The following is a 12,932-nucleotide window of genomic DNA, read 5'->3' on the forward strand; positions in this document are numbered from 1 at the left end:
GGTGCTGTGACCCTTTAAGGTAGCCCTGAGCATCTCTGCAGTTAGTGCTAGATCCTAAGTGGTGAGATCAGGAATGATTTGACCTTCTGACTACACCAGATAGTCCACCTGACTTTCAGATATGCCAAACAGCTTCTGAAGAAGAGAGCGTTTGATTGATTTAGAATCCAGCCTTGTTAAGCTGCTAGAGGTGAGGCAACTTTTTGAAAGAGTGTGTGAGTGGGGAAGAGGGAGTACACTAGAGAGGGGGAGAATCCCAAGCAGGCTTTGGGCAGTTAGCACAGAGCCCAATGTGGGGCTTAAACTCAGAAAACTCAGATCATGACCTCAGCAGAGATCAAGAGTTGGACATTTAAGTGACCCAGGAGCCCCAGAAAGGTTTTTATCTTTAACCGAGGAATTTCCATTGCTTAATTCAAATTAAAAAAAAAAGCAGCAGGATGAAACACATTCTCTGAATTAAAAAACTTTCAGTTATATCCATGACGTTTATGGTCCAAGTGTAAAATCCACCAACTTCTAGGATATGCTTTGGTCACTGTGGCTGGGATGTGCTCAAGACTGTGAACATCTGTTTTTGATACAGTGAACTCTTTTCATAATGCTGGTTTGGGAACAAGGTGATAATTTTGCTTCATGGCTGAGAAAGTCTAACTTGGTCTGAAAAATTTATACCAAAACGTGTATAAGCTGCATGAAAATGGTGGCTTACTGTTTTAATTAAAGCAAAACTTGGCAGGTAAAGATGCTGTGAAAAGTTGTAAGTATTATAACAGATAGTCTGGGATTATCTGTCATTTTTAGATCTCTTTTTTTCTTCCATTAGAGTTGACTATTTGTATTTAAATTGTTCCTTTTGGAAGAAAGTATCCCCTTCCCCCCCCCCCCCCCCGGGNCCCCCCCCCCCCTTCAGCCAGTGAGAATCTGAACTGACTGATAACACATATGGATGAGTATGTTATGTATGTGTGTGATTCAACTTGTTTCCACTGTGATATGAATCCTTCAAAAAAAAAAAAATCCACTCCAAAACATAACAGCATTACGGGTTTATTTCCAAACACTGGCTTTTGTGCTGCACAGTTTTTAGTATTTGCAACATACTGCAGATAGCAGATTGAGACCAAGATTGTGGTATGTATTTAATGCTGAACAATGCAGTCATGTTTCTTTTCTGATTAAACTCTCAAGGAACAGGAAACTTTTTGATAACAAGAAAGTATTTCTTAATTACCTATTAGTCCCCAGAGTGGTCTATTCACAGTAACAAGTGTTACTGGTAAGCATGACATTAATGTGTGTGATATGGACCCAGCATCCACCACTGTACCTTTAAACAGAATCCCCGGAAATGCTTAACACTGGGAACAAGACCAATATTGCACTGTTTCTAAATGTAAGGTCTCCCTGGTTTACTTTGGCACTACCTAAATGCCTTGCTTTTATTACTTGGATTCTGACTGTGTTTCTAAGAAAGGGAACCAACCTTAACTGTTGAATTTTTTTTTTTTTTTTTTTTTTTTTAAATTTTTTTTNTCGGACGCCTAACCAACTGAGCCACCCAGGCGCCCCTTAACTGTTGAATTTTTAAAAGTCTAACTAGGGGTGCCTAGTTTTTTTTTTTCTCAGAAAAAAGAAAAAAAAGTCTAACTAGTCTTTCATCTTTTATGCCTAGAAACCTGTTTTCTTCAGATGTAGCTTCTTGGGCAAGGGTGAGCTGAGGAATTATGGGAGGAAAATGAAAATACAAGATTATTAACAGACATTCCCCCATGGGCTATATGCAGTAGTTCTGATACTCAACCAGCTTAAAATTTTTATCAGAGCCTTTTAAGCTGGCTTAGAAAGAGAAAAGGTACATTTAGTTACCTGATTTTGGAAACTGTGGTTGACACGGGCCCTTAAATGACCTCCATACCTTTTAATTGCCTATGGTCCTTCTTGACTCAAAAGGAAATCGAGTTGAAAAAAATCACATTTTGAGGCCTGATTTTCCCATTGTTTGAGTACAGAATTTTAGTCCAGAACCTCTTATACTGTTTGGTTTTTAAATGGGAAGACTGTTACTTCCTTAGTATTAAGATGTTCCCTGCGTTGAGAGGAATTGTTCACTTGTGAGGACTAAGTACATCGGTCTCCAGACTTCATTCTCCTCAAATACTGCCAGCTGTCAGACACACCCCATTTTAATAAACAGTAGTTTTTTTAAAAACAAAAAAACATTGGTTTTTTTTTTTCCTTAAACAAAAAAAAAAACCTTGTCTTTTTCTTCTGTCTTACAATCTGTTCTTAAATTTAATTTCCAAGTGAACACCTGTACAGGTGAAATAAGATAAAGGCACACTGTGTAGTGGATTTAGAAGATGGTATGACACTCATTCAAATCTGTGCAAGTTGACATTTTCATTCAAGTATGTCAAGGTAAAATTTCTAAACAAATCACCTGCTTAAAACATCTTTAAAACAGTAGGAAATAAATACATATTATTTTGAGCCCATCTTCCCTAAGAGCGCTGCTTACACAGCCTTGGCTCCGTTTCCACTGGAGGCAGGTGTGCCCTTGTCACCACGTCAAGTTTTCATCAGTCGCACTTTTGCAGAGTCGTGCACTCAGTCCATCTCCTGCAGCAAGAAAGGGAACTAGAATTAGCGCATCGGATCCACAAACCAGGATTCAGTACTTAAGGGCTCTGGTGCCACAATCAATAGATGTGAAGCCAGGGTTTGTAAACACACTCTGGAGCCTTGTCAGCCTTAGATCCTTGCATCCTCCTTTTGCTACATGGGAGCAAGTGCAAAGACCTAGGCTTTCAAGGCGCCGAGACCTGGATATTCACATCTAGTGAATCACTTCTGGCGCCAAGAAGCATCTTGGTCCAAGGAATGAAGGTTCTGTTTCAGCCCTTCAGGAAGCTGTTAACACAGACTGCTGCTGATATCCTGCCCACTTATAGCCCCGATAGACTGTCGTCGGTGAAAGATGTTCAGGAACCTTCTCAGGCTTACCGTCTCCCAGCAATTCAGCTTCATTTAACACCTGATTCGAGACTTGTATTCATTCTCCAGTTTTAAAATGCTGCCATAAGCGAACAACATGGCAGACAGAGAAAGGCATCAGGGGTCAGATGCCGGAGTAATGCTTCCGACACACAAAATCCTGAACATTCACTAGTATTTTCAAACTTACAGGTAAGATACAGCCACTTAATTTCCAGTTAAAGTGAAGCAACAGACTTTAACGCCTGTCTGGCCCTTCTTCTTGGACAGCATCGTGAAGAATTGTGACTTTTAATATCTTAGTCTTAATTTTCGGACAGGTTTTCTGAGGAAGATTTCAAATAGTTTTTCTCCCTTTTTGACTAACCATTTTGGTCTCTCTCCCCAACATCCTCTTAATGTGTTTTTAAATGTAAATTATACTTATGTTTGTGATGAGACGAAGAGGAGGGCAGATGGAAGACGCTCAGGTAGGGACACTCCGGCCACATTCTCATGCTCCTCCTGTAACCTACGCTGTACTACTGGGATCCTAGCAAGAACACAGTGCGTGGTGCGCTCTGATAGCAGGGCATCTTAAAAATAAAGTTGATGAATCTCAAGGTGGTGCTCATCACCACCTTCTACAACACAACCTTCTCACAGAAGCAAAACCAAGCCTTTCTACCTGAGCAGCAAGGTCCCTTTCTCGTGGTCTGGTCACCAGAAGCAGGGGAGAAAGGATGAAAGAACCCTGCAGCAGAGAGTTCTGCTGAACTTCCAGATCTTAGAGGGAACAGGCAGAGACCAAGGGGATGCAGTGAAACGCCAAGGAGCTCACATCACTGGTTCTTACATTTCTGACTAAGTTCCTCACATACGTGAGTAGGTTCTGGTTAATAAAGTTCACTGTTGTGCGAAAGACATCACGGAGCAAGGACGGTGTGTGGTCGGCCACCTTTTTGGCCAGTACCATGGCCAACATGAGCATGGTCTTCTCCTTCTCCATATCCTTTGGGTAAGTCTGCAGGACCTGCTCCAGTGTAGCAGCAAGGTGCTTCCTTCTGTCCTGCATGTAAACACAGGGTCGCGCGGAACCTCATTTACTAATATTCTGCCCTCTGAAAGAACAGTCTACCAGTGTTACGTAGGAAGAAGCGTGCTTTCGTTTCGAGGGAAGAACTTATTAAACAGCTGAGGAGGCTGGAGGAGAGAATGAGAAACAATTTAATTTGGAGAGGCAATGGCAAGGGTAGGCCGAGCTCAGTCCCTGCAGCTGGACACACATCACCAAATACGTCTTTACTGAGTGTGTGTGTGTTTACATTAGACAACACAGCCATTCCCTGCTTCTAAGGCACTTAAAGAACTAGTTAAATACCCAAGACGTCTTAGACCTATCTTACCGGTGCAGACCTAGCTATGGGAAGGGGATGAAGGGGGCTAAATGTGACATTCTTGCTGCATGGGAGGAGCACGCCATACACCACTGGACTCTTAAGGACCTTCAAGCTCATCAACTCATATGCACAATTAAGTGAACATTGTTCCCCGAGGCAGAACAATATCGCTGCTATGACAGCTGCTGATCCAGAGTGGAGACAAACCTTCCTGGAGGCAGGAGGCTGCCCAGGCTGAACCCTGGAGGACTGACACATACATTTCGAGGCAGTGAGGGATACTTGCAACTCCAGTCAAAAGGATGGAACCTTTCTCTCCTCCGAACTCCTGTAACCACAGATTTGACAGCCTTGGGGCATCTCTCTCTTCCACTAAGTTTCTCCAGGAAGGCTAGATAGCTTACGGTGCCTCACGATAGGCAGAAGCTCTGCTGGTGTCTGTATATTGATATTAACCAGGACGTTAAAAGTAGTGGGCTAAATAATATGTCACTCTTCTTGTCACATGTGGTAAGTGACTTGATGGCCTCACTCACATTTTTATTCAGCTCTCTAAAACTGAGGAAAGAGTAAGTTAGTCCTGGAAGAGTCATATACGTTTTGTTAATCTTTTTGGAGGCTTTTATACCCAAAATCTTGACTCCTGACTTAAGGTTCAGGTTTCCTAAATATCAAATACATTAACTCTTCTGAAAAGACAATTAACCATGCTATGATTCTATTTCCAATTCTTTTGTAGGCAATGAGTTACCTCACTGGACACTGGTTTGTCTGACATGGGACACAGGACAGACCTCAGTGTTTTAATTAACAACTGGAAACTAAAAGGCAGTCTGTGGACTGGGAGAAGATGTTTTCAAATAACATATCCAATAGTGGTAGTATCCAACATTTATAAAGAACTTCTACAACCTGAAAAAACAAACAATCCAATTAAAAATGGGCAGAAGACATGAACAGACATTTCTCCAAAGAGGACACACGGTGGCCGACAGACACATGAAAAGATGCTGAACATCACTCATCATCAGGGAAATACAAATCAAACCCATAATGAGATACCACCTCACACCTCTGAGAATGGCTAAAATCAACACAAAGCACAACTGGTGTTGATGAGAATGTGGAGTAAAAAGAAGCTTCCTGCACTGTTGGTAGGAATGCAAACTGGTGTAGCCTTGTGGAAAATAGTACGGAAGAAGTTCCTCAAAAAGTTAAAAACAGAACTACCCTACCATCCACTAATTACATTACTGGGTATTTAACCAAATATCAAAACACTAATTGAAGGGATATTTGCACTCCTATGTTTACTGCAGCATTATTTATAATAGCCAAACTATGGAAGCGGCCCAAGTGTCCATGGATAGACACAGAGTGTCTTTATCTATGAATGGATAAAGAAGATGTGTGTGTGTGTATATATATATATATATATACACACAATGGAATATTACTCAGCTGTAAAAAAGAATGAAATCTTGCCCTTCACAACAGCATGGCTAGATCTAGAGAGTCCTAAGCTAGTCAGAGAAGGACAAACACCATGTGATTTCATTCATATATGGAATTTAAGAAACAAAACAAAGGAACAAAGGGAGGGGGGAAAAAGAGACAAATCAAAAAACCGACTCTTAACATAGAGAACACACTGATGGTTACCAGAGAAGAGGTGGGTTATGAGGATGAGGGAAATCGGTGAAGAGGCTTAAGAGTACACCTTATCATATTGAAAACTGAGTAATACATAGAACTGTTAAATCACTATATTGTACAACTGAAACTAATATAACACTGTATGTTAACTACACTGGAAGTAAAATTAAAAACAAAACACCTGACAACTGAGAAAGTTCTCACACTTCCTGACTAACCCAGAAAAGGCACTGGTGTATTTTCTCACTTACTTCTTCCGACAGGTTCACATTCATAAACTGTATTGCCAGGTTATTCACCAGTCTTGGGTGGATGCTGTGATCCATCCTGTCCCCTATTTGGGCGAGCTGCCTGGCGATATCTTGGATGATTTCCTCTTGACTCTCAGAATCTGAATATTGAGGCAGGGACACAGAGACACAGCATATTCAGACAATGGCCTGTTTGACCCTTCCTCCCAAACCACCCCATACCGGAAAAAGAAAGGGATTCTGTTCTGGAACAAAGCCAGCTCCTGCTTCCTCAGCTCACCATGGTGGGCTTGCTGAGCAGATGCTCCCTTCTAGAGCCACCATGGGAGTACCTGGGACCCACAGGCAGGGAAGCAGGGTTGGAGTGTGCTGGGGCCAGGAAAGGGTCTAAGCAAGCAGAAGACCAGAGAAGCGGGCCTCACCCTACCTACAGAGTTACCACTTGTCCACGAAAAGGACAGTGATGCGAGGGCATCTGTGACTCTGAGCAGCCATGGCACGAATCTGACGGCAACCTTCACAGCTGCCAGTTCTATAAATCACCACGTAACAGGTGTCAGCCTAGGAAGGTGTGGGGGCAGGGGCTCTGCAGTCAGACCAAGTTAGAGCCCCGCATCTGCTGCCAGAGACCGCAGCTCCTTCTCTTGCTACTCAAACGCCACTCTGTCTGAGATTCCACCCTCTCCGCTGTCCTCCCTTTCCCCTCCTCGGCACTCCCTACTACCATATATTTTACCTGCCCATTTTCTTTGTCTGAGTCCCTTGCCGGAAGGTAAGCTTCCTAAGAGCTCCAATTTTTAAAACTGTTTTGCTTACTGCCAAATACACAGCACTGAAAATAACGCAGGGCACACGGTAGGTGCTCAACAGACAACTGTTCAAATGAATGAATGTGCAAATGGATGGATCGTGTACCTAGCTCCTAGTAAGTAATCAATAAATGCCAGCCATGGCTATTTCTCTCATTAAATCTTATATTCTGTGTTTGCACCTTCCCTCCAGCTTCTTACTTACTCAGGACAGAAATCTCAATCTCCCTGGTCCCTGCAGCCACCCTCAGCAATCGTCACGTCTTATCTCAGAGCGCAGATACAACCATCTGTCCCACCGTCACCACCGCCACCACCTGGCCGTGGGTCCTCCATCAGCTCTCATCTGGATAATTACAGCAGCCTCTTGGCCACTCTCACGGCCTTCCAGGCCCTTCTCCACTCTCCACAATATACTTTGGGAAGCGAGGCACTTAGGTGCAAGAGGTAAAGAGGCTCTGAGAAGTGTCCTGGTGGGACCCTGGAGAGGGGGCCTCCTTAAATTTTGTGTCCTCAGCGTGGTCTTGACTGTGATCCAGAGTATGGATACGACCTCACTTCTCTAATCATTCACGGGCTCACACCCGTTCCAGTGACAAGCTGTAACCCAGCCTCAAAACACCTTGGACCATAACTTCCACTATTCCCTCCAAACACTCTGGCCAAACTCAACAGTGCCTTCTAAAGACCCTAATCTTTCCATCTTCAAGTGTTTGCTTACACCGTTGCCGTTACTTCTTCCCAGTTACCAAAGAGCCAAAGTACCCCTTCCTCCACAGCCCAGCTCAACTGCGGTTACAGCCATGAGGTCTTTCCTGATCCCTCTCAAAGGACCCACCCTCTAGGTAGCTCCTACTATACTGTCTCTGCCTCACTGATTTCTCTGTGCTTTTCCACTTTGTTGCAGCAACTTCAGGAGTCATAGTGGATTCAGTAAGTGTCCAGCTGAGTAAATGAATTCACCAATGAAACTGTGGTATACAAAGCGTCTAGTTTGCCTTTTGCTTCCCAATCTCATCAGGTACTTAATCTACATGCTGGTTTTCCACCAGAGGTGAAGTTGTGTACCTTTGCAAATGCCATTTGAATCAAGTCAGGCTTTGCAGTCAGTCTAAGGGCAAGGAATGGTGTAGAAGAGCAAAAGACCACCCAGGGAACAGCCTCTGATTATAGTTACTCTAGCCGCAGCTTCTGATAAGTAAAGCCATTCCTGCCCTCCACCCCCTCCTAAGCCTTCCCCAAAGGGGGTCAGTTGCCTTTATTCAAGTTTAGGGCTACCCAGAAGATATGGTAGCTGGATTCTAAAGCACTTGGCACCCCCTGGCTAGTGGGGTAACTCCTGACACTTCCCCATCCACCCAATTTAACACAGACCCGGAGGTCCAAAAGCTGGACCAGCTGTTGGTCTCCCTCAGGGCCACCAGAGGGCAGTGCATTCTCTCATGTCAGGAGATTTCTGGGAGGCAGGATTTCAGTCCGCTTGCTAGGTTGGGAGGCCTGGGTCCAGGTCCTCAGAGTCCCTTGAGGCAGTGATTGTAATCAGGGCATATACCCCAGAAACACCTGGCAGTCTTCCACCCTAGAACATGTTGGTTCAGACAGCTGCACTCGGGCCCAAGGACTCTGCATTTTGAAAACGTTCCTCATGGAATTTCAATGTGCACACTACTGAGAAACACTGTTCCGGGCCCAAATCTAGGAGTGGCTGACCCTCAGCTTGCTCCCCAGCCCTACTCCCCCAGCCTTCAGCTGAGGAGGCCTCCATCTGTGGACGGTGCACCAGCGGCAAAGAGGAATAAAAAGTGAGGTTGGAAGGGCAGCACAGGGGATGAGAGTGAGAAAATGTGAAGAAGTTCTGAAAGCGTGATATCCTGGGAGGCAGCAGCAGAGGGCAATGGAGCCCAGCTCAAGGAAAGAGGCCTGGCCCGACGGTGCCCAGTAGTTGCCTGACTTGGGGTTTGTAATTTGCCCTTCTTTGGGCCTCAGTTTTCTCACCAGGAAATTAGGTTCAGAATATTTCAATGCCATAGTTATGTTGTATATAATCACGTCATAATACATATGAACATAAAAGTGTGAGGTTCTATACAGATTCCAATACTCATTATAAAGAAACTGGATTTCAGCTGATTGGAAACTACAGAGTCCTCAGGTACAAACCAAACAATATGACACAAACACGCAGTGGGCTGAAACCACAGAGGTGGACACTGAGCCCAAAGCTCCCTAAATGTTACTGGGGAGAGTGAAGCCCAGATTTGGGGCGGAGGAGGCTGTGCCAGGTACCTGTCTCCTCGCTATCCAGGAAGTGGCTGCTCCGGTTGCCATCTGTCTGGAGCTCATCATCGTGGTCCTCCTCCAGGTAAGCTGGCGCAGGCAGTTCACGGCCCAACACCTCTAACTCTCTGTGGAAATTATAGTTGGAGCAGTTTTGGAGGAAGCCAAACAGCAGCAAGTTTGTGATGCGCTCATCATGGAGGCTCGAACCATTGCTGACCTAAGATGAAAAGGGAGTCAAGTCAGGGAGACCCATGGGACGCGGATCCAGGGGGGCCACAGGCCCTTCCTACAGCTGAGCTTGGCAAAAGGAGCCCGAGGACAGCTGGGCCTGAAAGAACCTCCCTGGCCCAAGATATGTGAATAAGCCCGTGCGGGCAAGAGCATCAGGGGGCAGAGGCCGAATCTGCAGTGTCTGCCTTAAGCAATGCTGCCTGTAGATGCCACAGAGGAAGCCCCAATTCTGCAGAACGTGGTTCATCTACCGTTTGCTTGACATCCTGAAGACACTGAGCTGGGGTGAGCTTGCTTTCAGGGAGGGGGGTTGTCCAAAGGCTGTTTTAAGTAAGTCAGCAAATATCATCACTTAGATCTCATCCTTATACACCTACACGCATAAGCTAACTCTCACATACCTTACCAACTTGAGCCCACCTTACCAGCTACACACCCAGCAGTCAGAAACTCTTTCATAATCTTCTTTGTGAGCCAAGATGGTATTGTGGAACCAGCAGATTTTCCATAATTACTAGGAAACAGTGACCACAGATAACATCTGCCTTTGGGCGGGCTTGCTGTGCTTCGTATAGGGGGATGGCGCCTGCTCTAATGTGAGGGGCTGGTGGTCTCTGCCTGGCGGCTTGCCATCTGCTAGCAACACTTTTGCAGGGGAACTCAGCTTAGCATCCGTGCTCTGGGAGCCTGCAAGGACATTTCTAGTGTACTGACTGCATCTGGGACAATGTTCTTGGCAAACAAAGGTGAGAACTCACAGCCCCAGCAGCCCAGGTGCACTCAGAGCAATCAGAGACCTGGGATGAAAGAGGGAATCATCCGGAAGGCTGGGGATACTGAGATTTGCCCAAATAAATGTAAAACACACATACTAGCTTGTAAGGGAAAGTCAACAGAAGAAGATGAAGGTGATTGTAACATTTATTTCTGTCTTCTAAGTCCGATTTTTCATTAGGAAAATAACCAGAAAACTTTTAGGACAGTTTTTAGAGGGCAAATTGTTTTAAATAAATAAAATGGACAAAATAAGGTGCTAACATATTGCTAATTGGCCCTTACTTTTCCAGAATTATCCCTTTAAAAGGGAAAAAATTGGGTGGCTCAGCTGGTTAAGTAGTCCGACTCTTGGTTTCAGCTCAGGTCATGATCTCATGGTTTGGGAGTTCGAGCCCCATGTTAGTGTGGAGCCTGCTTGGGATTCTCTCTCTTGGAGACCTCTCTCTCTGCGCCTCTCCTGATTGCTTAGTCTCTCTCTCAAGACAGCTTAGAAACTCAAGAACACCCTTCGTTTCTTCCACCGTCTCTGCTGAACCAGCTATGTCTCAGGCTCCAACTAGCAAGCTGAAAAACCATGTGGTTTCCTTCCTTTATTAGGATATTCAACAAGCATATGTTGAGAACCTTCCAGGTGTCAGATGTTGCTATGCTTAGGGATTCAGAAACTGTGGGCCACGAAATTTACTAACCACCAAATCCTTAGATTTTTTGCAGTTACCTCTCACAATAGCTGGTGGGAACAGAAGGCTGATGCACACAGTGTGGACACAGAAAAGCCTCTGGTGCTAGGGGCCTCTACAGAATTTGGCAAAGAAGGGAAGCAGAAAGACTATAGTAAGTAGATAAATAAAGAGCTTCTGATGGATACACCATGATTTTCTCTTCCAGCTAATTAAAAGGTAAGTACAGACAAGGCAGTTTAGACCAGGCAGTTTAGGTACCATCCTGCTAAAGCCAGGGGAACGGCCTATAAGACCTTAGGGGGATCGCTTCTAAGAACTCTAGAGCTTCTAAATGGTCCTGAATCAGAAAGCCACCTTGCTCTTCCAGTGCGCAACCAGGCACACAGTGGAGGGAAAGGAAGAGGAGGGAGGACCGGTCTTTCTTTTTTCACTATGTGCCAGCAAGTTGTGAATGTGAGGCTCCTCTCTGCAGCGCTGTCAAAGAAGGGGTCGGCTGGGTGCACGCGGACAGCACACCCACGAAGAACAAGCTGGCCCCAGTTACCCTCGCTCCCCCTCCCAAAGCATTTCTCCAGGGGAAGTGCACAGACGGACCTGAGAATCCATGGCACCGGCAGCCTTGCAGGGCTCGACTTGCTTCCGGCTTTGTAGGGGTCCCGAGTCAGCAGCCTGGAAAAGGACACACATGCACACAGGGTAGTCAGCTGTTCCCTGCAGGGACACCTCCTGCCAGGACCCTCAGGAAAGAAGGAGGGGGAGTCAGCCTGGGTCCTGGCTGGAAGGCGCTCCAGCCATAGTTGCCGAGCTCCCACCTCGCCCATTCCAACCACACTCACCCAGGCTGTTCTTTCTCCACAGCACGGAACCTGGGCAGCATCCCAAGTGAGCGCACTTTGGAGTTTTCCTCATTATAGAGACTTGCCAAGGCACGAAGAGCTCCGCAGAGCTGATCCTCCAACCTCAGAGCTCAGCCCTCCCACCCCGAGCTCACTGATCCTAAGACCTCACTGATCACGCAAAGAGGGCAATCTAGTTTTTGAATTCTTTTCAGGCAAATACTTTTATTAGTGCACTTCCTACAAGAATAAAGTTAGCTGATAAGCATACCTGGAAGCTTTTAGGGACTCGCTTTTATTATTATTATTACTACGACCACTAATATGACACTACATAACCATTCCTTCAGCGTGCAGCCGTTCTCAGAGCATTCACATTATCTCTCCTGTTCCATGCAACTATGCTGAGAGGCAGGAGGCTGATCCAGGTGCTGATCCAGGTGAGTGAGAAAATAAGGTTTGGGGAGTAAGAGACAGCCAGGCAGATCAGTCTCCAGAGGCCACATGATTTCAGTGGCATTCATACAGAAAGAGCTCTTGGAAAATGTATATTTAAAAAAAGAAGGCTTGAAAATAAAATGTTTTCTTAGGATTTGGTGATTTAAAAAAAAAAGAAAGAAGAAAAAATAATGTATATTTGACAATTCACAGAAGATTAAAGGTCCTCTATGGCACATATTCCAAACTAAATAAGCCATCATAAACAACTGATCAGACAAATGGCAACTGGGAATGAAGTTCAAAAAAATTATGCCCATGAAGTGGAATACATATAACATGAGAAAAAAACAAAACAAAAAGGATGAGAGATCTAGGCATGCATCAGTATAGAAAGAAGTCCAAGACAGACCGAACAAAAGTTTCTACAGAACAGTCTCAGCAAAATAATCCTATCATAAAATGTACTTGTCTGGGTATGTGTGTGTTTACACACAATATTAGTTTGAGTCAAATGAAATGGTCATTTTATAGGGCAAAAAACAGCCAAATTTGGCAATTTTATCTTGGGTCCTTAAACACAGAGGAGGTAAAA

General features: G+C 44.9%; 1 protein-coding gene across 1 annotated transcript; it reads right to left on the bottom strand.

The window, feature by feature from the left end:
• Positions 1-2,378: 2,378 nt before the first annotated feature.
• Positions 2,379-11,732, bottom strand: BID (BH3 interacting domain death agonist). Its single transcript, XM_077759275.1, has 5 exons — positions 11,658-11,732; positions 9,379-9,589; positions 6,284-6,423; positions 3,833-4,045; positions 2,379-2,622 (listed from the first exon to the last, which is right to left on the bottom strand). The coding sequence occupies exons 1-5, from the start codon at positions 11,667-11,669 to the stop codon at positions 2,611-2,613; spliced, it is 588 nt and encodes a 195-aa protein (XP_077615401.1). The 5' UTR covers positions 11,670-11,732; the 3' UTR covers positions 2,379-2,610.
• Between the last annotated feature and the right edge of the window lie 1,200 nt (positions 11,733-12,932).

Source organism: Crocuta crocuta, unplaced genomic scaffold, assembly GCF_008692635.1.
Source record: "Crocuta crocuta isolate KB4526 unplaced genomic scaffold, BGI_CrCroc_1.0 scaffold72, whole genome shotgun sequence".
In the NCBI taxonomy this organism is placed as follows: domain Eukaryota; kingdom Metazoa; phylum Chordata; class Mammalia; order Carnivora; family Hyaenidae; genus Crocuta; species Crocuta crocuta.